General features: G+C 39.5%; 2 protein-coding genes across 4 annotated transcripts in view; both read right to left on the reverse strand.

Moving 5' to 3' along the window:
• The window catches only part of rock1 (Rho-associated, coiled-coil containing protein kinase 1), a 28,327-nt gene extending 19,710 nt beyond the window's left edge, over window positions 1–8,617 (reverse strand). For all 3 annotated transcript variants that reach the window (XR_014592823.1, XM_083889464.1, XM_083889465.1), the window contains exon 1: window positions 7,792–8,617. Coding sequence is in view for 2 of the 3 variants with exons in the window: in XM_083889464.1 (XP_083745590.1) it covers window positions 7,792–7,884 (93 nt within the window). In the remaining variant the exon portion in view is untranslated. The remainder of the gene's footprint in view (window positions 1–7,791) is intronic.
• Window positions 8,618–14,570: 5,953 nt separating this feature from the next.
• On the reverse strand, window positions 14,571–16,103 carry LOC310927607 (7-alpha-hydroxycholest-4-en-3-one 12-alpha-hydroxylase-like; the record flags this gene model as incomplete). The annotated part of the gene is made up of 1 exon (XM_083889950.1): window positions 14,571–16,103. The coding sequence occupies one exon, from the start codon at window positions 16,101–16,103 to the stop codon at window positions 14,571–14,573; it is 1,533 nt and encodes a 510-aa protein (XP_083746076.1).
• Window positions 16,104–27,188: the final 11,085 nt, after the last annotated feature.

Genomic DNA, 27,188 nt, shown 5'->3' on the forward strand with positions numbered 1-27,188 from the left:
AATGCCATCATCACCATATGCAATGAGAAAACCAGGGAGCCAATATGAAAAGTTATAGTTTGGTTTAAAGAGTACTGATATGTCTGGGGGAATTTTAACGCCCACCAGTCATTCTGGTTTGATGAACAGAAGCTGTATTTCCCACCCTGGTTACAAAGTTCCTAATAAAAGCAACTGGTGAATCTAAGTAGCTTTTGATGGCTGAGGCACGAGGGTGGTGCCTTACAATAACCATACAGTGAGGTCAACTCTGTGAATTTACACTACACAGCTGCAACACCCACTATATTTACATGAGTTACTCCCATCCTGACAAATTCTGGGTCCTCACTTGAATCCCTTTCATGAAAACCTGGCGAGCATTGCCCATGTAAACGATAATTATTTTTTTATTTTTTTAAATGGTGTTGTTAATTAAAAACTGACAGATATGTGTAAAGAAGACCCATCTGGAAACTACAACAGTGGAATTTCAAGAGTTGTAAACAAACATCATAGGATATCATAGGCTACCTTGCCCCCTTCTAGGCAGGAGCATAAGTGCCACTGGTGGGATTTAATCTAATCTTCCATAATCCAGAATAGCTGAAACAAGACAGGCACAAAAACACTTGAAGTCAAAGCACTGCAATGTCTTTTCTCAAGTGGGAGTGGACCAGATGTTGGAAATGAGCATTTCTTAGTCATCTGGTGTATATTTTATGTTTTCAAACACCTCAGCTGCTGGGCTACCCATGAATTACAAAAGAAAATAAATCTGTTTACGTGTTGACATAGGTTACATCATCCCTGCACTCACTATCACAGCAAGAATTTCGTCATTCCTGTACTGTCAATGGGCCTCTGCTCGTAATGTCACATTTCTTTTTGCATCTCTGAGCAAAACAATGATGACACATGGTGAATCAGCAGCTCAACAAGTCAAGGAATCCTCTTAAGTAACTCTGCTGCAGAGGTCAGGGCCATACCCCCCTCTTCTCTGAGACATAAAAGAAGCAGACGCCCTGCAGGATGGGTGGAAGCATGAAAAAGGCAGGTAAAAGGGGGTTAAGAAAAAAAACGATTGGTTAAGACTGGCTGGTAGGAGAAATTTGCAATGTAGACATTAAAGGAAACAGAATGTGGGAAAATAAGAGGGCAGGATGTGATTGAAACTCATCACAGTGCTGAGAGGCATTTTCTGCTCAGCCTATATAAACTTTAGGCCAAATTTCAGGAGTGACCATTTACACAAGCAGACCAAAAAGTGGACTTGTTAGCCACACTGCAACCAGCCAGGCTGCACTGGAAAAAAAGTGCTGAAGAACCGAGTCCTTTAGGACTCTAATCACAAGGCTCTGTGCACAGCAATGCACGTTTGCATAACTTCCTGCCGCAGAGAACTCTGGACAGCCACAGTAACATTCCTTAACAGGACTGTACACGTCAGAGAGCTATTTTAGGTATGTGGCCAAACAAGTTCTCAACAAAAAGTGAAGGAAGGGAGAGGAAAAAAATCCCAAGTACAGAGTCACATAGTGAGCCTCATTTTCAATCAGCACCAGTTCTCATCACTATGACGGAAAGGAGCAGGGAGTGAGGAGTTGATGCATGTGGAGCAGTCTAGTCCAATAGTAGAACAAACAAAGGGGGGAAAAAAAACAAAGAAAATCAGAAGAACCACATGCCCGGCCTTCTACTGAGACTCCACAGTGACAAAATAACCAAGTGTAGTAATAACAAAAAAAACAGAGTTGTGTAAATGTAGCAAGGCTGGCTTAGGACATTGACTAGAATTAAGAATATACTTACATTTTGTAGCACTTTTCCAGGTTGGAACATTACTGTATGTAATTAAACCCTCTCAGAAGATAAAATATATATCGTATACTGTATGTATACTGTTTTTATGTATTCCAGCATTTATTATGCGAGACTGGTTGAAAGATTATGGAAAAATATAATTATGTCATAGCCTTGCGTATACACTAACATTTAGTTTAAACCTACCAAACAAATGCAGGGAATGGGTAATCAGTTACAATATGTATAATAATTAAGAAATGGACAGTGGTCAATCATCAAGGTTGTGGGTCAGTAACAAAACATCTTTTTCTGTTTGGTTTCAGATATCAAACCACTAAGCTTACAATCTGCCATAGGCTACACTAAAAAATAAATGAATCGATCAAAAAACACTGACAAAGATTTTCCTAATCCAGAGACATGAAAGTTTCCCAGATATGCACTTGATGGAGCTCTTAAGTTTCCAGTGGCTCAGGGGTTTCTCTCTCTGCTTTCCACACAAACAGACAAAAAAAAGTAATCAGTGACTAAAATGTGCAGAAAAAAATTGAAAAAATGGTAGTACAGATAAAAAAGTAATACACCAAGGATTTTATTTATGTAGTTCTAGTCTTTAAGCAGATACGAGGTAATCTCATACACTGTGGGGACAGCTTTAAATCAGTCAGGGAAGAGCATATGACAATCTTAATCAAGAGTCAGCATCAGCAATACTAGGTGCTGTTCAAACTGGAGCTCACGCAATAGTTTACCCTACTAGAGACACAAAAAACATGCATAGGATTCATTCACTTCAAATGGCACTGGGCGGTAGCAGTCCACAGGCTGTTTCATTATGTGGCAGTCTTGGGAAAAAAGTTGCTGGGAAAACAAACCAGAGCTTGTAACACTCTCTGTTATCCTATTTCTGCTGATGCTGCTTCAGACAGAGGGCGACACATCCCTGGGATTACTGAATAATGTGAAAAGAAATCATCTCATTGCCCTATTAATGAAATGTGGTAAGTATTCTAAAAGGTATAGTTATACAAAACACACAAAGCCTGTGGTTGACATTACACACGGCAATTATTTCTTTAAACATTCAGGGAGAGAAATCCACACAACACACAACCTCTTTTCCAGACATTAAAGTCTGAGTTAAAATTTCCATGGGAGACTCAGCCACATCATCCCTTTCTGCATGCCAGCATAAGGCATGTGGACTGGCCTAAGTCAAGCCCGACTTCTCACTTCCTTCTCTGCCACCTCTTCAAGACAATATGCTTTCCACATGTGAGCAAATGCACAGACAGCCATTCAGTTTGCCATGCAAATAAAGGTAGTTCCATGGCAGGCTGCACCCATTAAAGCACAAATGTGATCATACAATCCAGTGAAGCTATTCAAAGAATAAAATACCTAATGGCCTCCTCACAGCTCATGTCCAGGTTCAGGCCTTACGACAGAAACATGCCTGTAAATCAAGGGCAAAACGCATTTATCTTTTCTTTGGAAGTCACCAGTAACATATTCGCATTCACTGGATAACTACTGGATAAAGTAGCAGTGACAGTGAACCCAAGGGTGGCAAAACAAGGCCATTCTATTCCCTTTGAGGTCCCAGTGAGTGAGCGTCACTGTCACAAATGTTTTCCTGTCAAAATATAATTGAGTTATTCCAACAGTAGAGAGAACTCACGTGTTTCCACTGACTGAGCTCAGGCTTCTCGTGTAAAAATGCTGCTATCCTGCCAGCACTGCCCATGATTTATGACCTCAGCCCAGCAAAATGGGGAATCTTATTCTACATGGACTTAGTTCACTTTGACCATCTTCACTGGATGGGGGTCGCAGTCGTTTTTAGGTGGTACAAAACTGTCACAGCCCTTATAGAACGAGAAGAAAGAAAAGTAAGAGGATTTTAAATTTAGTGAGTCAGTCAAAGAAAAAAAAAATTTGTGTTATTAAAAGACTGGATCATCTTAATATAATGTCAATCATAATCAGTCAGATGAGGCAAACTCGTACCTACAAATGGATCAACCAACAGTTCTTCTCTTCGATAAATAGCTGAGTAGAGCACTTTACAAATGTCAGCCCCAAATATTTTTGTCAACAGGCATGGATTAAATGCCAACTACAAACTCAAGTAGATGCAATTCTTCAGGCCAGTAAACAACAAATTATATATAGCTTACATAAATCCTGTCAATTTTCTTAAGCGTATGAAAAGTTGGTAGTGCTTTTTTGTGTCTTCCAGGCAGAAAGCCATAAAAAATCAACTTGCAGAGACTTGAAACTCATTTCAAGTAGACGTTCCACCAGCATTAAAATGTAGCCACTTTAACTTATTTTTTTTATGTTATATTAGCCTTGTAGCTGTGAGCAAGGGCCTATAGCATGCATTAAACTCGGGTACATTCAAGGACACTGCCACATTCAAGATGTTCAGTGTCTCCAGGCAATGACTGGGGACGCAAGTTAATTAATACAACTGTATTACATATTTACCTCAATTACCATAGCATACATGTCAAGCAACATAAATGATATATTCAAACCTTAATTTAGCATTAAAGGTCACACTGCATAACAGTTGAATAAGTAAAGACATGCAGTGTTCTAAATGAAAATGTCGTGTAAAATGCAGCTTATTTGTATTATTTGACTAAATCTGTGGGTTGAATATCCAAGTGAAAATGTACTGCATGCCCCTAATAAAAGCATACTTTGGCTTCAGCAGACTTGACAGACAGATACCGCCCTCTGTGTCTCTGTGCCCACAACCAAAACAGTCCATAGCTGCATTATGCATGCAGACCTTACCAGTAAGGTTGGTCCAGTATAGACAAGTAATTTAGGCAAAGGCAGGTATGCGATATAAGAAAGACAACGATCGACTATTCTCTGGCCATCACACAAGGTAGGCCTTAAAGAATTGGGTTGAACTTAGCATGTAAAGAAAATGAAGTCATTATTTGACCATGGAGATGCAAAACAAAAGCACAATATTGAAAAGTAAAATATTTTTACTCCTCAAACAGCACTATCATCAGTCACAAGTATGTAAACAGCGAAATGAGAAGGCTATCCTGCACTCCATCTGCACTGTCAGAATCTAATTTAAGAGGTAATTACTGACAGGTGTCAAACTGGAATGCCTATTCATTAACAAATTAATTTAATAAAACAATTCATCTGTACAATTGTACTACAACCCAGTTACTAATTGTGTCAATTTATAATTTAAACTGCTTCAAAATAAGAGCATCCACCCTAACGTGTACATGCAGCATTCACACAGTCAATCACTGTCTACAAACGTGGTTTACTGGCCTTGCAGTTTCCTGTAATTACCCTTATTACAGATTTAGAGTCCAAATAGCAGATGAAAGAGGGATCAAAATACAGAGAGACTACCCCAAGTGTCAGAGTAAGAACAAAGACTGTGCCAGGAAGCCTTTACATTTATCAAATAGAGGTAAAGCCTGGGCAAAACAAGTTCAAACTCAAATATTGTAATTTATTAAATGTGGAACAAGCAGTACTAGTAGATAAAAATCAAGTGCAAAAGCAACTCGGAAATTCTGCTCACTCTTCTGCCATGCAAACGTTCATAGGTGTTCCTTGCAGGAGACATACCAGCTGATAACATGCTTTGATGGGTGTTATTGATGGCTGCCAACAGTAGCACATGGGCAATGCTCGCTGCTCTTGTGTCAGTCAGCTTTCACATCACAATGTCAGGAATTTTGTCAGTTCAGATTGGCACTCAGAATGGCTGTCTACAGCACAATGATGGGAGAAAGGGGCAATCCATTCAGATAAGGAACTCTTCTCCCCAAGCAGGAAAATTTACTGAGTGAAGATAAGGGTGACAGGGCTGGAATACAGTCCTCATAGCCCAAAGCTGAGTGGTGAGGTGCAGGCCGAGTATCACTCACACAACACAGGCCAGGGTTCTTAGGGGGGAGCAAAATCAACAGTGCTATACATAAGACAGGAAGCAATGCCAGCTCAAGACCAAGGTACAGAAACATGGCCAGTAAAAGGCTTGTATTGTGCATTCTGATGGAACCTATTACTCATAACCAAGCATGCTGGCTGCTTTATGAGTTAAATGTCCTGATTCATAGCCTTCAGAAACATGAGTCTTCAGTCCACATAATTTTGGTTTATGGGTAGAGAGTAGAGCCCACACCCAGCTACCTCAGAGATGCCTGCCTGGTCTCAACTGTATCCAGAATGGCTTTGGGACACATAGGAACTCCAGGCCGGTCAAAGACAAGAGGTTATTTGATTAGCATGGAATTTTATTAAGCTGTGGGTGGAGTTGCATGGTGGCAGGGAGAGCCTCAGCAAAAGGCCTCCATTCATTGATCAGGGGAGATTGCAGAAAGGGGGGAAAAAGAGGAACAACACCCTTGTGTGTGTGGCTGCCAGCAGGAACAGTCCCCACAGCTTTTTGCCATTAAAAATGCAGAAAGTGTGCACTTTTAGGTGAGTTTAATTGCCTCTTTTTGCAACAGGACGGGAGGTCATGGAGACTAAGCAAGTTTTCTTTGAAAGAAGACAACTATCTCCAGCAGCCTAGTATACACAAACACTTTAGGTTGGGTTGGTGGGTGGGGTTTTAGAAGAACCCCCCCCTTTATAAAAAAAAAAACTGCTTTGTTGATGTTCATTTGCCTAGTAAATCTGATTGCCAATTAATACAACCCATGTCATAAAGTCAAGACACAGGAATTATTAATGTTATTGTGTGCACAATCCCCCAACACACCAACCTTATGCCAAAATGCAGTTTGGTACAACACATATTGCACTGACAGCAAAGCATCACGTCTGGATGCCAACAGGAATGTAATGGTAAACAATAGTCTCCATTTTTAAATACACCATGCATTAACAGAGAGAAGAATCAATGCCATTTGTTTTGGAAGGTTTCAACAAATTATGTCAGTGCATAGCAGTAACCACAGTGTTGCGGTCTTCTTCGCTGAATTTATGAGATGACTGCACAGTGTGCTGCTAGTATATTATACCATTTACATAGGTGATGCGGCTATTGCCATTCTACACAGCCTGGTTGGATGCATAAGCCAGATAACAGTTTATACAGAAATTCAGCTCAGGAATCAAATGCTTGTTTTAAAAAAGACATTAACAACAACAACAACAAAAACCACAGTGTCACTGTCACCCAAGCTGAAAGGCCTATGATATCAACAAACACTTGACACAAAAGCACCCCCTTGGCATCCACTCCATGGTGAGTCAGTTGCTGGGATTGCTGTGTATAATAAAATCCTATGAAGGTGTTGCTTTATGGTTTAGCACGTGGCAGGGGCAGCCTTCTTCACTCCTCAAACTGGATTCACTGGAGTGAGTTGTCACCCACAAACAGGAAGCAGCCAGGGCAAACTCCAACCAACAGGTGTACTGATGCAGCTGGGGGCCTACAGGTCACAACAGACTAGAAGGTAACCTATCACTTCAAATTTAGCTTAGATCGGGACACATCATCAGCACACCTACACCCCCACTTCCTAGTGATCTGAAAGCCACAATACAGCTGATCACTCAAGACTTAAAAACAGGACTCGTCTTCGCTTGACCAGAACCAAAAATGTGACTGACAATCTGAAAATGTACGTCTGTTTGGGAAGAATAAACACACGGTTGCCACCTGTTAGTCATATTTAGTTACCAGTGCGTTTAAATAAGACGCTCCTTATGTTAGTGACACTGTTATCTTGTTACTAGCAATTACAATTTCATTATTTTTGGCTGACAGTTTATCCGACTATGGAAACACAAGTTACTAGCTGATAGTTGTCTCACGTTTAGAAAACCTTACTATAATCACACACGAATGCGTGCGTTTGAAGTTAATTGTTCAAATTAAACAGGCAACATCAACAAATGTCTTTAGTGACAACTGAGACGACTGTTTGGTGTCGGAAATAATTTGGTTCCAAGTAGTACCCGACTCGCTAGCTAGCTAGCAAGCTGCAAACTTACCAGAAGACAATCCGTATTTATTTCTGACTTCGGGTCCTTCAGCATGACGTCGATTTTGTCAAATCGAGCCTCCATACTTTCCCCAGCTGACATTTTTGCTGCCAAATTCAGTCCCGGGTTTCTAGGAGATTGTGAACAAAAACAGTGGCGAGGCAGATTGCTGGCTAGCTAGCTTTAGCAGTCGGTGGTAGCTAGCTAGCTAGCCAAATGTTCCTTCTTCGCGTGAACTTCACTCCGCACTTCAAAGAAAATACATTGTTCTCGTCGAGCTTTCACACACAGTGAAACAGTTGAGGTTGCGCCGAATACACAAAAGCCACATTTTCAGAGTAGAGAGATAATTTCCTCCAGAATGAGTGACAAACAACTTCAGTAGCAAGCGATAAATACGGCGACAGATTAGTCAGCCTCCGCAGGATGCCGCTGAGGATAAGAGCTTAAAATGTTGGTGCATCCAAACAAAAGGCAATTAAAAATTCAATGTATGTCTCTCTGAGAAAGTACAGCATGTCGGGAGATTAGTCCAGACCGGTTCCCATGTCTGTGCCAGGCCCCTGCAGAAAACGACGAACGAATCTGACAGCTCAAAAGTAGAAGTAGTTGAGGGGAAAAACTTCTGCTTCTTCCAAATTTCGAACAGTTTATACAAGGACTCTTTAGGCGTTTAAAGGCAGTCCATCCGCTGAATCCCGTGCACCGTCACTGGCTTGCGACTGTTTCCTGTCCAAACTGATTCATGTCTCAGACGAAAGACATAAAAATAGGGTTATGATATTTTTTCGGGGGGGAAAACAGCAGACGGTGCCCGATTTTCTCCCACAGCCTGACCAACATGTCCGCCTTCCTGTTCAAACACCCCGGAGAAGCAACTTCAAAATGTCAAGTACTGCGCATGCTCAGTGCAGAGCGCATTCTCAGAGTTCACACAGAACGACGATAAGGCAACAACACCTCGCTGCTCCCTGACTTTACAACAGCAACGTTAGCATTAAGTTGTTTTTAAATAATAATCACATTGTTCAAGATTGTTTCAATATCTCTATTCTATTATATACCGCTTTTAGTTCATAATTATAATGAAAATAAAGCGGCGTTTATATTATGTTTGATTGTAATTCTAATCTAATATTGCAGTTGCTAATGTTTTTGGTTCTTGAACAGTATTTTAGTATATATTTTTTCTATTTTCTATTCTATTTTTCTATTTGATTATTCTATTCTATGGTGATGTGTGATTATTTTTTGTTTTATGACAGTGCCTATGTAATTAATATGTCAACAATGAGGTGCATCATTAATTATTCCATTCTATTCTATTCAGTGATGAAACATTATGTCTTTAATGTTTTTGGTATTTGGCCCTGGTCACACAGCACATACAAGTGTGTAGAAAATGAGTAATAATTAATAATTAGTGAAAAGTCTGACATTGTTCGGCCTATTTACACCAATGTTTTTTTTACTTTGGTGATAATGGTGTTACTGTGAGAGCTTGTTATTTTCTCAGGTTGTATATGGTATGAAACGTTTGAGATCCACAGGGGGTGATTGCCTAAATCACCTTCTAGACTGGTAAATACACAAGTAAGTGCCTTACTGGCTGCTATTCATTTGTGGCCTCTAAAGAAAAATATGAATTAAAAAAACAAGCCAAAAAAATGATTGTTTAAAGGAGTGCCTTTCTTGTGGAGAAAAGTGATGCAGTCTGCAACTGAGTTTCCTATGGGTGCCCTTGCAATCAAAAAGTGCCTGTATGAAGTTCTCTACTGCCCCTACATGATCGTGTCCCAAAGGATGTCCTTAGAAGAAATGATATTCAGTGTTGTATTGAAAATGCCCATCTCAGTGATAGAAAGTGATGCTTTGATGCAAAGGATGTCCCTGTACACTGTAGGTATACGCAGGTTTGTGACAATGTGGGAAATTATTTATTATTATTTATTTATTAGTGGCCCCTATTAGTGGTTCCCTTTTAATTTTCCACCCATGCCCTTCCAAATGTCTATGCATGCCACTGTGTATTTGTGACAGTACTTTTAATTAGCAAAAGCTCTGCCCTGCAGAAAGGTCAGATGGTCATCAGTGTCTTCAGTCAGTGCTCTGACATTTAAGTTACACAGATATCTAACATCCTTGAGGCTGAAGTGATTGATTATGACAAGAGATTACTTACTTTTTTAAGTAATGTCCTCTAACACATGAATATTTGGGTTTTTGGTGATGAGGGACTCTTTCCATTAGATTTTTTTATTTATGTTCTAATTCTCCTTTGAAGCGTAATACAGGATTAATTTGGTTTCCAAAAGTTGAAATCTTAACTCGGCTCAACATCTAATTCAAACTAAATCAAACTACGCATGCTGTTCTGTGATTGAACACATGTTGAACAGGAAATGCTTTGGAATTGCTGTAACTTGCTCCCTGGAGGACAGCAGCTGGACTCATGCTTGGCCTTTTGTCACTGAGATTTCAAAAAAGATGACTATTTACCCATGACATTTATTTTTTTTGTTATTTGTTTGTTGTGCCAGTCTTTATTGATTTGCAACCACCTTCATTCATATTCGCCATTCCATGAGTTTTATCAATCTTAGTCATACTTTTAAAGGGAGATGTTTTTAGACTTCTCAGTCGAAAATTTGTGTCATCCAACAGAGGGCAGTGTTTCATCTGTTCAGAGGATGGACTCATATCTATCTATCTATCTATCTATCTATCTATCTATCTATCTATCTATCTATCTATCTATCTATCTATCTATCTATCTATCTATCTATCTATCTATCTATCTATCTATCTATCTATCTATCTATCTATCTATCTATCTATCTATCTATCTATCTATCTATCTATCTATCTATGCATTCATCAGTGAATTTTCAAATTTAGTTGTTTATCCCTTTCTTTTCCACAGTGTATTCATAAATTGTTATTTAACACAGTTAAAGACTGTTGAAGGGGTATTTCCCCATGTCACTATTGATCTGCTGATTTTTAAGTATCATATGTTGTGGTATTTTGCCTCTAAAATTATATTTTGCCTTTCTCTATAAATTGAACTCAGTGTTGTTCTCCACTGATCACCACAATGCCATGATGCATTTGATACATCCTTTATACAGTATATCAACATATCTACACATGTGTTGACTTGCTTATGCACTGTGCAAACACACTTTTAGACACAACACAGTAATGAACCTTTTTTTGTTTGCCTCACTGGTGAGAAATGTTTATCTCATTGTTGTTCAAAATAAAATCCAGAAATGAATGATTACATAAAATTATAAATAAAGGAAAATAAACTAATGTATAGATAAATACATAAATACATTGAAGAAATGTATCAAGGTTTTCTGTCTATCAGTGTGACTTTCATTTATTTATTATTTAATTTATTTATGTATTTTTTTTATTATTTCATTTTTTTATTCTTTTATGTATTTATTTATGTATTCTCCTATGTATTCATTTATTCATTCGTTCATTTATTTATTTATACATGTATTAATTAATTAATTCATTCATTCATTCATTCATTCATTCATTCATTCATTTGTTTGTTCATTCATTCATTTTTTATCTATTATGTCATTTGTCATACTGCCTGTTCAACATTCTGCACGAGTGTATTGTTATTGGAATAAAGAAATATTCACGTACGTACAAGATTATTACTTTAACTTTATTTTTTCTATGAGTAATTATAAGGGGACGTCCTTTTTTCACTTGAGCCCGTGTCCCTCAAATGTCTGCACACACCACTGCTGTATGTTATATGTACATTATACTATGATGAAAACACTACTAAGGAGCCCCATACATGACATGGGGAAAAAATAACGAATTAGTATTTCGTTTTTTTTTTACCTATTTTGTGGGAACGAGTTAGTGTTTTGTGGCCACAAATTATAATTTTTTTCCCCATGTCGTGTCTGGGGCTCAGTAGATTCCAATCACAACTCAATCATACTATCTCTGTCCATCCCGATCTTCAGAGGTACAGTTTGTGAACAGGCAGGTCAGGCAACTGCTTGGGGCCCCTGACACTCGGAGCCTGAGGGCTGTTTTTACTGAAATGTGCAGTTACCAGCTGCCTCCCCGTCCCCCTTAAAAAATAATGGCTGATTTGCAACGACATCTCAGAAGGAAACCTCCCTAAAGGGGCCCCACCTCACGTTAACCTGTGTGAAGTTATCGTTCTGCAAGTTGGAAAATGAAGAGGATTATTTACAGTGTAATGCATATCTTTCACTGAGTTTGTATATGTTTTTTTTCCAGTTATTTACAGTATTTTATTGTTCTATATATTTATATTGTCAAAATGTGGGTTCTTTACAGTGTAATGTATTTTTTAAAATAAGTTTATATAGTTTTTTTAAAAGCTATTTACAGTATTTTATTGTTCTTTACATTTATAGTTTCACATACTTTTTAATTACAAGGTTTTTCCATGTTATTTCATTCATTTCGAAAAAAAAAAAATATTTTGAATTCATACATTTTTCGTTGGTGTCAAATTATTTATAACATCATGGCCCCTACAGACTCTAGAATCGCCTCTGCCGATCTTCGCTGGCTTTACATGGATACCTCTCAAGGTAATTCATGAGAATGTTATTACAGTAATATTATGCGTGCGCACGTTTTACCTATTTCGTGGGAACATTTGACATATTTCGTGGCCACAAATTCACCCATGTCATGTCTGGGACTCCGTGCACTACAAATGCTACTGTGTTACAATAAATATGCTGCTGTACGTGGGCTACAAGCTATGAGCCAACATCGGAGCAGCAAGCTGAAGCTGAAGGGTGCAGTAATGCCCTGACGTCACATGGCGGCTCCCTCACCGTGCACAGATCAGCTGTGTCTGAGCAGCAGCAGCAGCAGCAGCAGCGGTAATGTTGTTGGTGTTGTCGGGGTTGGTTTTGGTGATGAGACCCTATCGCACTCTACATGGACATGACTCTATGACGCGTTTTCCCCGTGGATAAAGGTAAGCCCGTATTAAACTTCATCATTTTAACCATCTCATGTTCTCAGCACATGTGTGTGTGTGTATTGTCACGTGTGCTGTGAAAGAAGTGAGTCGTGTTTTTTTTGTATATAATATATCTCAACAACATGAACGCTCCGTGTGTGACGGTCGTACCCCAGCCTGTAGCTCCGTCATGGGAGACGGTTTACTTTAACTTTGTTTCAGTGGTTTCAGTGGTAGGTAACACGACGGAAACCTGTTCTGTTTATATTTTATTTAATATATCTATTTATTTTTGCGAGTGGCGGGGTATTCCGTTTTAGTAGCGGGTGAGCCACTTTACTAATGTACAAGCAAAGTCTAACAGTAAGCTGTTTGAATGCCTCATTTCAAACGTTGTTAGCTTCTTTTTTTTGACGTTGTTTGTGTCTCTACATTTGCACGAATAGCATTGTAGCTTTTTGGAGACACCTTGTGAATTTGGTTAGGTTTTGCGGTGTCAATGTATACTCTTAACCTGTGCCAGGGAAACATGTATGATACAACTCCATTTTACACGTGTGTGTGTTTATTTCTTATGTCATTATTTCATTGGTGAAAATGTCACCCTTGCTGATTAATCACCGTGAACACAGTCATGTCAGGCAGCCTGTATCTGGAGCTGGACCATGGGTTTACATGTTTTTGTGTTGATTACTGTTAAAACTGCCCAGGGCTTGGTGTTGAAACAGGCTTCAGTGGTTTAGATAAAGTCATATCAGATAAGCATGGCCAGGGGATGTCTTTGGTGGTTTGTCATTCTAATTACAGGCAAACCAGTCCGTCTTGACCACATCTAATCTTAACATTCCTAATGTCTGTGGTACCAAAGGTTGTGCTGCATGTCTCCACTACTGCCCCCCAGCTCCAAAATGTCACTTGAGCCAATGACAGTTCATTCATGCACATTTCAAGATCTTGCAAACCACAGCAGAGAAGAGAGGAGAGGTGCAGTGTAGATGCAGAGCACCTTCATTCTTGCTGCACATAAACCTCAAATGCAAATTTTCATTTAAAAAAGGCTTTTAATTGTTCACCCATAATTTATTTATTTTAATACATCCTGATTTTTTTTGGGGGGGGGGGGCGGGGGGGGGGGGTCTACACATTTACATTTGAATCAGACAGGTTATTCAATACCATGTTAGTACACACACTGTACCAGCAGTGTGCAGTGTGGCTTTGCTGGGTGGGCATCCTGTCTCACTTAGAACACATGCAGCCCTGACAGAGAGGGCAAGGACAGGAGGGGTCAGGGGGCTTTGAACGCTGACCATCTGGCCCTTGGGGGGCTGGTTTCCTCATTGGTTGCCTTTGTTCCCTACAAACACAATTGGGATTTAATCTGGAAGGAGATAAGTAGCCATGTTTGAATAAAGGTTTCGTAACCTTTTTTTTTTTTTTTTTATGAAGTATTTTTGTTCCTGCTCCAAATAAGAGTGTCTAAATTTTTAATACTGGCTCATTCATCTATCACAGGACCACATTTCTGTTTGAGCTGTAATAAATAAATAAATAATAAAACAAATCTTCAGTTATTAGTCACATGCAATATTTTAATTTAACCAGCAAACACAAGTAAATATAGCCCTGAAGTATGAGTTGGGCAGGCTCATACTTCAGTCCAAATCAAGATTTTGTTTATTTAGCACAGTCACTAATCAAAATTCAGCATTCATTTTTAACATTCATTTCATTATGATGATAAATGTATTGCCTTGTAACATACAAAGTGCTAAATCCAAACCTATCAAGTTGGTTATCTGAGTCTGTACCGAAACGGAACATCTCTGACAGGATGCATGGATCCAAAGCCCCATCTCCTGTAGTCAATTTCAGGTATCTTCTCATCAGGATTCTTCAGCTCAAACTCAAAGTAGACCAACATGAGGAAAACAAACTGCTTAATTTCACTGGAAGCGAAGAAACGTCCAGGACACATTGAGACCCCAGCACCCCAGGGCATGTTGTAATACTTCACCTTCTTCCCCTTCTTGTAGAAATCTGTTTTCTTGCTCCCGTCTGGATTGAGAAAGCGGTCATATTTGAATGAACTTGGGTCAGGGTGGACCTCTGGGTCCATTTGAACTGCACTGTAAGGGAACATTGCCACTCTGTCACCTTTGCGAATGAAATATTCACGACCATCTGCCATTTTGAGAGTCATATCCTGAACCACACCTCTGCTGAGAAGGGGTGCAGTAGTGAGTCGGAGACTCTCATCCAGAGCACTGTCCAGGATGGGTGTTTTCATCAGCATTTCGTGGGTCAGGTCAACTAAAGGACCGCCATGTCGCACTTCCTGTCCCGATTCCTTCATAACCCTATTTACCTCTTCCTTTACTGCTGCCATGGCCTCTGGGTGTTTCATGAGAAAGAGAATCAGCCAGAAGGAGGCTGGCCCTGTGTTGCCCTGAGAGGCAAAAAGAAGCACAAACATGTACCTGTCAACCATTGACTCCTTCACACCCATATCATTTCTGAACTGCTGTATGTCCCATGTCCACCCGCTGATGTTGTCCTTGAGCCTCATCTTCTGCACTGACAGAGCTTTCCAGAAATGTTCCATCAGCCTCTTTGCCTCCGATCTTTGCCTGGGTGTGAGCACCCCATACGCCAGGTTAGGGAAGAGTTGGTCATATTTACGAAACTCAGAGAATAAGGCCTGTGTCTCAGCTCTATCCTTGTCTTTCGATCTCTCTTCACTTCCTTCTGACTCAGGTGGTGTGTTCCCAAACAGAGACAAGTAGCCGGCCCTAAAAAGAATGTTGTAGCTGTACATAAAGAGTCCATCTTCTATCCAGGTGCTTTTGTCTGCAGCTCCATCACTTCTGTGCAACATCAGATTCTGAAAATTAGTCATCATAGTTTGTGTCAGTACCTTCAGGCCATCTCCCTTGAGATGCTTGTTGCTGGATACTTGGAGAATATGGTGCTTATCCTCTTCAGCTTCATAACCAAATACTCTGCGTACAAGGTGCCTTGCAACCTTGTTAAAGTCTAGTTTTTCTCTACTCCCTTTTACCAAAGGTCCAAACGATAGAGGATCCTGAAGAAATGTAATATAAAACCCTCCCAGCTGTACTGTGTATATATCGCCATGCTTTTGCTTCATCCTCTCGATGAATTTCAGTGTGTTCCTGCGAAACTCCAAGACATGACCCAGCCAAGGGATGAGCCCCTTATCCAAAGGGGGCTCTCCTGGCTGCTGCCTTCGAAACACACCAAGAAGGTAAAGTCCTCCGATCAGAGAGGCAAGAATGCCAATAAGGATAGAGAGCAGGAGTCCCATGACTGATTACGCTGAGGACCACACAGTTATGTGGAGTAAAGCTCCACATCCTACATTATATATAGACTTAATGCTCCTCCCTATGAATGTGACGAGCCAACTCGTCATTTGTAGTGAAAGGAAAAGTTGAGTTTACACAAAATATTGACAGTTAAGGGCTGGGCTCTGGCTTCTTAAATCCACTAGACCTGTAAGTCAATTTAGCCTTGTGACATGCCTCAGCAGAAGCATTAATTCAGATCTCATGAAGGGTTTGTATAAAAACATACGAAAAGTATGTACCCCATCTTTTGTGCGTTATCCTACGAAAATCTTATGACACATGCACTCGTGCTTCAGTGTAAAAAAATCTGAAGTGCGAGTGAAGCACGAATGCGCATGCGTTTGGTAAACTGATTATCTTCTGTTTCTCAGTTATACCCGACATTTTTTAGGTCTCTACCTCACGTCACGGTTACTGTTATGGTTATGGTGACAGGTAAGGTTAGGGAAAGGGACAGGGATAGGGAATATAGTGAATCACGTGACCGTGGCGAAAATTAAGTGCGAAAGCTTACGAAAAGACAGTGCATTACTTTTCGTAATGGCTGAATAAGGCCACAGGATTGTGAATTTTCCAAATAAATTAAATGACAAATATTTGACATCAAATAGAACACGCCCAACTATAATGAAAAGCTGTTCAGCCAGTTCACCATACTTGTTGTGAGGCTAATTTAGCTAAATCAACTTCACAGGGAAATTTTCTAGATAATGAGTTTCATGAGTTTCCAGAGATTTGAGTACAAGGTGGTTCTGGATTTTTAATGCCTGACATTGACGAAAGGTTATAAGGGCTGATGTCAACACATTAAATGAAATTTCTGACATCTATCAACAAGTTAAAAGAGGAACATTCAAAACAAATAAGCAGCTTAGCAGCTTTCCCCTGCAGGTCGTCCCCTCCAGGAATTTCAAACAAATATGACATCCTCTCTCCAACTTTGTTCTGTTCTCTGAGACACTTTGTCTCTCCTTTTCTCTCAACAATAACAACTCCTTCAGCTTAACCCCACTTAGAAAATGAACTTTGTGACCATGACAGAAAATATGTCACCTCTCAGCAACTGTCGACAACTTAGAACACTTTATTTCTACTTTTTTAAATAGCAGATTATACATGTATTTAAAACCTTTTTTTGACCTTATCTTCATGTCTTTCATGCTCCAAACTATTCAACAGTCTACTCGAATCACTTAATCATGGTTGTTACCCCGTGTTTATTAAAGAGTTTTGTTTGTTTATCATCCAGCATGTCCAGCGGTTGATAAGTGAAGCCCCTCACATGAGCAAGATGTACTATTGTGTCAAGTGATTCAGACCCTAATTATTCCTTCTTCTCAGAAAAACCTGTGATATTCAAAATGTGCACCGATGTTCCATTGATAAGTAATAGACGTGCAAGTTGCTTTGGAAAAGTAATTCAAATGAAGTAATTCAAACGAGATAAATCCACCTTAAATAAACACACGTCTTTATCTTGCTTAAAATACTGGTTTTATGCTGTTAATGGATAATGGAACTCTATCTCTCATCGCCCTATTTAATTATGATGACGACCTGCTGTTTCAAAACTTAAAAAAAGCAACATGACATTTCTCACATTAAAGGCTCAACCCGGCTGTGGATAGGTGACTGTTCCACATTTATCATCACCAGGGTAACAGGTTCATTTATTTTCCCTCTCATTCTTCACTCACTGTCATTTGGAGCACATCGGGGCTCATCTTCTACTCATTGTTCTTGCATTTTGCTCCATTTTTCTTCAACACATCTCTTTATTTTATCTGGAAGAAAAGCACAAAGAGCGCATAACGATTGGAAAGTTCATTAACGCAATTATTCTTCCGTGTTATGACAAACCAGTGTGTGATAGATCGCTCCGTTCCATAGCCAGTGTCAAAACAGAAAGGCATACGTAACCATCGATTACCAATCCAATCAGTTACCCAGAGGTCTTCAGTTTCTGCTGTTGCTTTAAACAGCTCCAGAAACACACCATTTTGAATATTGATCCACATGAGGTCAAATCTTTCATATGAAACACCCTCACACATCATTAGCAAAACCGGTTGAGATTACAGAAACATCACCTGGAGGTCATCATCATGCAGGCAGATGGTTCTCTGTGGAATTAAATTTGTGTCAGTATTTTCGATCAACACTTTTCAAGAAGCAAGCAATGCTTTATGAATTGAGCAAACAAAAGTGAACCATGTGATCAAAATACACAAATACTCATTACTCATGAGCGACAGGTCAATGGACCGGAAGTAGTCACAGGCTTGGAGTCGATGTCCGTCTGGAACTCGTTCCCCAAGTTTTCCCCGTCCGTTCCAGACGGAGCTTCCTTCCTCCTTCCCTTCCTAACATATCGCTAACATACAAAAAAAACAGTGGTGGAAGAGGGATTCACATTTTACCCTAGAACACTATCGCTCAAATTCAAAACACCGTCACTAACACTGGGTGATTTTTACACAAGATAATAAATACACCCAAGAAAAAGTACTTGTCATCAAAATATATCAAAACATGACAATACATGACAAATTCGAGTAGTGTTCTTTTATTTTAAACTGTGTCATGTCTAACAAAATTAAAGAAAAACATAATGTGGGGACTAGAGCTGCGACTAACGATTATTTTCGTAATCGATTAATCTGTTGATTATTTCCTCAATTAATCGATGAATCGGTTGGTCCATAAAATGTCAGAAAATGTTAAAAAAAACATCGATCAGTGTTTGTCAAACCTGGAAATGACGATGTTATTGAATGTCTTGTTTTGTCCATAAACCAAAATGATTCAGTTTTAATGATTTCTTTGTTATGTGGAGCAAAGACTAAGAAAATATTCACATTTAAGAAGCTGAAACAATCAGAAATCTTGTTTTAATCATGAAAAAAGCTACAAACCGATTATCGATTATCAAAATAGTTGGCGATTAATTTAGTACTCGATTAATAATCGATTAATCGATTAATCGTTTCTGCTCTAGTGGGGACCATATAGAAATGCTCCAAAATTACTGGAAAATTAGGAATTTGGGAACAAAAAATTTCAAAAAAAAAAAATTATGAAGATGAAAACTTGGTTTTCATGAAAATCACATAAATGTATTTTCCCCGGGTGAAAACCACCCGGCAATGGTGTTCTAGGGTTAATCCAATACCACACAATACCTGAAAATACAACACATTTTTAATTAAAGTAAAGTATCAGTAAATGTACTTAAATGACTAAAATCAGTGTGTAAAACATGGTCTCTGAGTATTATGTGAATGAATGGAACAAATAAAAAATGTCGAGACATTTTGAGATCGTCGCTCTTGGAGGTGAAGATAAAATATTAATCTGTGAAATGATGAATGGTAAGAAGTACACTATGTCCTTAAATTTATTGTGAAGTAGAAGTTAAAATATGCTTGAAAATTGGAACATGCCTGCAGTAAATACCTGAAAGTTGACGTTAAGCTTAACAGCTGAGTTAAAAATAGCCCCTGTACACAAATAAATCAGATAGAAAGCGTGGATTAGATCATGTCAGCACCTATTTTATGATTCTGAGATTTACATATATTGCTTTAACAGTGTCACTGTCATTATTATGTTATTAAGAACCTTAAGTTTGTTGTCAGGTCTTGGCAAAACTTGAGGATTAAAAGTACATCTCGCTGCTGATCTGCAGAGCCAAGTGTGTTCAGCATGGATGCTTGTAAACTTGTAACCTGTTCTTTTTTTTATGGAGGGTCTGGAATGCCAGGAACACTGTGTTCACTGGAAGTGTCCAAGTCTAAATAAAAGGAAGAAAAATGTTCATGCACTGTAATGACTCTGTCAGGGGAGGATGTTTTTCTTTTAAATAATCATATACTGATAAAAATAAAGGCAGTCGTTTCACAGTTCACTTTGAGTGTGGGTCCACTCTCACACACGGTTCTACGGCAGTTATTTGCTATTTAGTCAACATGGTTTCCAGATAATCAAATACACTTTTTTTCTCTCCTGCCTGGCCTTTAAAATGACTAAATCCCTCTTCCAAAAAAACTGCACCATGGAAGAAGAAGGAGGGAGAGCAGAGATAAGGTCTACAGAGAGGAAGGACAGGCAGAGGAGGGGAAGAGATGGGAGAAGAGGTTAAAACAGATGTGGGAGTGACGAAGAGCGAAGCAAGGCAGCTGGATGCAGACAGCATGTAAGATACAGGGCGAGGCTTTTGATCCCATCCTCACACTTGAAGCCGGCTGGCTTTGGATGAATGGATGATTGGACGTAAAAGGGGTTGAGTGTGTGTACGTGTGTGCAGTGTAGCGGAAAAATGTGAGCCGAACTGTACGTACTGTATGGAGGTGTGTGACACGAGTTGACTATTGGATCATTAAAGCCAATCTTACAAAGGCCATTGCCCCTCCCCCGGCTGAAAGGCGATGTCAAAGGTCTGTGACCTCTTGCATTTATGTGCATTGATCCCTCTGGTGGGGGGTGGGGCTTCCTATTCAAAGCCTCCTATACCATCAGCTGCTACATCTTAGTTTCACCTGCAGGAAGTGGACATTTTATTTTATTAAATATATATATATATATTTTGTGTTCAAATGGTATATATCCACACCAACAATGACCAGATTCCTAAGGCTGTTCTTCACACTAGCCGTGTCATAATTAGTGTACAAACCAGATAATGTTGTGATGTGCAATTTTGACACGTTTCTGACATTTTGTAATCGATACAGGTTGAATTCACTCTTCTATGAATGTTCTGTATTAAAATTTTTTTTAGAAAAAGAATAATTATAAATTCAATAATCAAAACAAGCTTTTTGATTTTTCCACTTCTTAAATGCAAATATTTTCTGCTTTCTTTGTTCCATGTCACAAATAAATCATTTAGACTAAATAATTTTGTCTTGTGGACAAAACAAGTAATTTGAGAACATCATAATTTCCAGGTTTGGTAAACACAATCAACGTTTTTTTTATAAAACATTTTCTGACATTTTATGGACCCAAACAAGTAATTAATTATTTATTTATTTAATTAATTATTTAATTAATTAATTAATTAATTAATTAATTAATTAATCAGATTATGAAAACAGTTGCAGCCCTAGTGAGGATTTTTCGATTAGAATCCTTTTGAGGAATTAAAGAGCAAATTCTAAACCCTGAGGCTGAGAATGAGTGTGTATTACCTTGTTCAGGTGTAGCAGACCATGCTCATGTGAAGAAACAGATGCTGACAAATGTAAAACCTCACTGTGGGGCAAATCACTCTTGACTAAATGTCTGACCATGAATTTGTGCTGTAGGGTGTGAGTCTCAGAGTTTATGGCCTGCTCAGTCAGTGTCAGGTGAAAGGGAAAGGTTGTGTACATGACATTTGTGTAAGCTTAAAAAAAACAGCCATAGAATGTGGTGTTTAGTGATAAATGAGACATGCAGTGCGGCCAAGAACACTGCGGCTCAAACATCCTGCTCTTTGTTGCAGGCTACTCCTGACTCCTGATGCTAATTGTGTGTGTGTGTGTGTGTGTGTTATGCATGAGTGGAACATGACTCTAGTAGATGGCTTCACTTCCTGTTGTGATGTCCTGTTAGTTATCACCACTCCTGACATGCAGAACAGGTTCTTATCTGTCACCACTGGATCTCCTGGTTGACCAACCAGTTGAACCCAGGCCCTAGTTTATTTTACCCCTGTGTCTTTTAACACCACGTTAAAGGCACAATATGCAACATTTCTGCATTGTACTGTCAACAAACAATGAGAACAGTGTGATGTATTTTTAGCCAAAGCCTTTCCAACAGTCCATAGACAACAATCCATAGAAATCATTATTTATATTCAAAGTAATTGACAGTAGGTGTGATTGTGAGTGTGAGAGTGAATGGTCTCAGTGTGTCCCTGCGATGGACCGGCGACCCGTCCAGGGTGTACCCCATCTTTCGCCCTATGTCTATGCCCCAATTTGAATATTTTAATTGGTCATACTTTTATCATAAATAATGATGAGCAATTTAAGATTACCAAAGAAAAGTGTAAAAATGCAAGACAGGTAAGTATAGCTTTAATGTCATGTAAACATGTTAGTCTGACTAAACTCGAGTCTTAATCGGACTAAAGGCCACATTATACTTCTCCGACTGCGTATGCGTTATCCGTCTGCGTCACCACGGAGACGCCTTGAGCCTTTATACTTCTGCGTCGTGGTGACGGACACGCGCTGCAATTTCCCGCCCGATCAGTAGGGGTCGCTGCGCAAGGTTGTTGTGCTTCTGGCTACAGTGAGCAATGGCGTCCGAGAAAGAAAGAGAGAGAAAGACTGTTGTTGTTGAAACAGTGGCCGTTTCTCACTTTTCATGTGTGACGGAACGCAGTTTTAAGATAATTTGAGGTGAGAAATTGGCCATTTAGAGTCTAAACATGTGCTGTGTGTGTTAAGATATGATGTATTTATAGTTTGGCAGCGGCGTTATCGGCGGGGATCAGCTCCGCGTCTGTGGACGCTCGGTGCTCACTGTGAGCCGGCACAGAGCAGCTTAGCTCGGCCTGTCCTGAGGACCAGTCGCAGCTCTTGCCGTCTCCGTTGTCCCTTGACGAGTGACAGACACTTAAAAAATATTTCGTGCAGTCGGAGACGACGCAGAGGCTCTACGGCAGGCTCTGCGGGCACACCCTGGACAGTTCGCCAGTTCATTACACGGCCACATACATAGTCAAACAACCATTCACACTCACACTCACACCTATGGTCAATTTAGAGTGTCTAGTTTACCTAATCCCCAAATCTGCATGTTTTTGGACTGTGGAAGGAAGCCGAAGAACCTGGAGAAAACCCACTCACACACATGGAGAACATGCAAACTTCATGCAGAAAGGCCCTTGTTCTGAACGGGTCGCAAACCCGTGTCTTCTTGCTGCAAAGGCAAGAGTGCTAACCACCAGACTACACCAACCATTTAGCCCCCACAAGAGCCATGCTCTATCTGATATGTATCACGATTAACCTTATACAGCAGGTACGAAACATACAGAACCACAGCACGGTTCATCTTGCTGTTCAATGTTTGTTTTTCTGTGACATAAAGGTCAACAGGAAACTGATTATGCTATTGCACTAGCTTATAGAGAGATACAGTGCCGCCTATGGAGGTGGAGTCAGATCATGGGCAATAAATCGATATTCTCCTATGCATGTATTTTCAGACTCTGCAAGTTGTCTGATTGCCTGTCTTAGTCTTAGTTGATAAACCCGTGCATGCAAACGTACTGACTGCTTCAGGACACTTGTTCCTTCATGACACTTTGTAAAGCCCCCACTCACAGCATAAACAGTTCCAGCTTTGTAGCTCCAAGGCTCCACATTTGTTCCTCTGAAGGTCCTTCTTATTCCCTGAATACCCTCCGACCAACCCCAGATCAAAGTTGAAATAGCTCTGTGGCAGAAATGAATGGAACCTATCTGTACATGCCCCCAAGTCGTTCATCAGGAAGCGTGTCCACAGCAAAGTCAAAGGGTCACCAGTCACAATTAAGCCTGTTTGTGCATGCGAGTGTGTATGTGTGTGTGTGCATGCGTGCTTGCGGGGGAGTGGTGGCATGTCAAGGTGAAGGAGGAGCTTCAGTCCTCTGTCCCTTGAGTTGAACTCTTTCATTTGCAGCCATAATACACAAATAAGGTCACTAACCCTGACACCTGTGGAACCTTGCATCACACACGACAATAGGACTGTGGCTTGAAGTGCTTGTCTCATGTCGACAGTGTTCATCCTCCTCCCCCCCTTTTTTTTTTTTTTTAGATCAATCTCCTGGATTTTTGTGGGCTCCATTACACCAGTGTGAGCTCATGAAGAGCAAAGCATGCTCGCTGGCTCTGTGGAGAGCACTTAGTTATAATATATCATCATTCTTGCCATTGAAACCTGGAAAGCACCAAGCTGAGAATTCCTTCTTGTTGAGCACTGTTATGGTACAGTGTGTTCTCACACCGTGTGTACCGCCGTATTCCGTTCCCCATGTGCACGGATGCCAGCCCCAGTGGAACAGTACCTGCAGCCAGAAATCACTGCTCGCAGCAAGGTGTTCTTTCTAAAGAGCACAGTGTGTGCTGCTGTGTCAGAGGATGGATTGTTTTATGGCAGTCTAGAAAGTTCACTGTTTTTAGCTTCATTTTTCTTTGTTTTGGCATCAGATTATTTTTTAGTTAGACACCACCATGGTCATCTATAAATTCTTGCCGTTGTTGCGTTGAGTGCCAGCTGCAGACGCAGTTAACATTTTCAGAAATCTGCTGTGGAACAGAGAAACAGTATACATGAAATAATGAAAGCACTTGAGAGACTCTAGTTGTTTGGTCCCCTGACTGCTTTTCAGTTTCTTGCCTCCTGTTTTATTTTGAAGGTCGTCCTTGTGTGTGTACCTTGTCCAGTTTTGCTTCCTGTCCTGTCTTCCTTGATGGTCTGCCCCACCCTAATGTGTTTGTCTGTTCATGTCACATTTTCAGTCTGTTGCTGTTTCCATTTGTTTCCTCTTGTTTCCTTGTTCCATGTTGTTTTATTTCAGTGTATGTTGTTGTTATCTTAGTTTGCTTTAAGACTCTTTTTTATTAATTTTTGATTAACATTTGCATCCTCTGTTTTTTTTTCACCCATTACAATTTTAAAGTTGTAGAAGTTTTCTCCATTAATTACTTCTAAAAATGTATTGATTTTCAAAGTTTACGGTGATTCATCTTGTGTACATATATTGACTTAGTATGTCAGCCCAAGTTCGCCAATTAAAAAGACTTGACTGAGTGTAAACTCAAGTTCATATGAGTAGTAGGGCCACCCAAAAAAAAAAAACAGAGAGAAAAAAAATGAAACAGCATGGATTCTGAGATTCTGAGAAAAAAGGTCAGACTTTAATCTCGGAATTTTTACTTTTAATCTCAGAACTTTTACTTAAATCATAGAATTTTGAATTCTCAGAATTCATGCTGTTGTATTTATTTGTACTGTTTTGTCTCATTTGTTAATTTTTTTTAACTCTGACTTTACTCTCAGTCTGGCTTTTTTCTCAGAATTTGACATTAATCTCAGAAGTCACGCTTCTTTCTTTTTTTAACTTTCTTTCTAAAGTCAGACTTTAATCTCTGAATTTTGTATTTATATTTCTTTATTTAAATTTTTTCATGTGGCCCTAATACTCTACCGCATACATTTGAGTTTACACTCACTTCTAATTTCAAAGTGAATTAATTACTGTCAACTTTGGTAATCAATTAATTATTAAAAGTAATTCATGTAGAACAATTGATTGCTTAAACATGAGCAGTTTATAGCGTTTTAACTATGCAAGGGATCTGTGGGATTTTCTATTGTTGCTGAGAGATGTGTGCTAAAACAACAGCTGGAAACACTCAGGCTTGCAGCCAGATTTCTATGGCAGCATCATCACCTTTGCCCACATATACTGTCCCATGCACACACACACACACACACGCACACACACACACACACACACACACACACACACACACACACACATACACACACACACACACACACACACACACACACACACACACACACACACACACACACACACACACACACACACACACACACACAATCCCAAACCAACAATTCACTCTCTCTCTGTTTCTCTCTCCCTGTTTGAAATTGAAACACAAGGTCACTGTGTGTGGATGTTGCCAGCTGGGGTTTGTGGGGGAGAGTGCTGTCTGTAGCAGAAGGCTTTACCATACGCTGTCACAGCTTGTCCAAGGCTACGGTGACCAAGACCCAGCCCTCTGCTGCGAGGACTCAGCGTTCCTCTGTGACAGGGGAGGTCATTCTGTGTGTTTGTGTGTGTGTGTGTGTAATTATTTCCTTTCATTCTCCGTCTGCATGAACATTTGCAATTCAAGCAAGTATAACCAGAAAAAAAACAGACTTTCAATAGAAACTATTAAAAACCGACAATGCTTTACTGGATTTCTTAGATCTGGGCACTGACTTGCTGATAAGATTATCTGGATTAGAACACAGATTAGCATCAAAGTAATTCATGGAAAACATTCCCACCTGTGGTGCAGCTGAACATGTTTTGTGTCAATTTAGTCTTCACTGTGTGTGTGTGAGAGAGAGAGCTTTGTGGAGCTTAGCCAAATGCAACACTTGTAGGTTTTTTTTATTTTTTTTTCAAAACCTGTCATTTCTTAATCGAATAAATGGTGATAAATACAGTATGAAAGTCAGTCTGAATTTGCCTGTGTCTTGCCTCAGGATAACTGTAGCTCTGCTGTTGACACAGGAAGCTAAATCTGGAGTCTTATTTGAACTCCAGCAGAGTAAAGTTCAGAAAGAAACAATCATTTGTTAGAATCTAGCACAGAGGTCTCGAACTCCTACTACTGAAAATGGCCTGTAAGCACAGCATGTGTGAGGTTTTGTTGGCAATTGGCATGAACAGCAGACAATACTGTTTTGATATCTTTGGTAATAGATTATATTTATCAAATTATTAAATGTATCACGTACAAGTAGTGTGCAATAATCATCAAGAATACTTTTTATTGCAATATCATGATTTTAAGCTCAACTCACCCCCACCACTACTGAACAGTTGATTTTACCTAAACTTCTGGACTTTTTTAACTTGACTGGCCCCAACCTGACCAGACTAGAAGGGTAAAGGCAAAGGTAAATGACGACAGGAGGATACTGCTCAGCCGGAAAAACAGAAAATTGTAAAAATAATTCATAAAATTATTCTTATGCTTTATTCTTCAGTTTTTAAACTGATATTTTGTTAATAGAAAGTTACATCCGTATAAAAATACTGTCGTAAAACAGCGAAACTGGTGAAAGTGTAAGTGTCCCAGTTCTTTATTTTCTCAACATGAAGTTGGCAACTCTATAGTCTACATTCATGAACTTTCAAATTATGAAGATGATATAAGCGGACAGAGCAATTTAAATTAAATTGGTCTCGCCAGCAATCCAGAAAAGCGTTTTGTCCTGGATTTTGCTATGTTTTTGTCGCTGTTGTCTTATTC

The sequence above is a fragment of the Microchirus variegatus genome (genome assembly GCF_963457635.1).
Source record: "Microchirus variegatus genome assembly, chromosome: 5".
In the NCBI taxonomy this organism is placed as follows: domain Eukaryota; kingdom Metazoa; phylum Chordata; class Actinopteri; order Pleuronectiformes; family Soleidae; genus Microchirus; species Microchirus variegatus.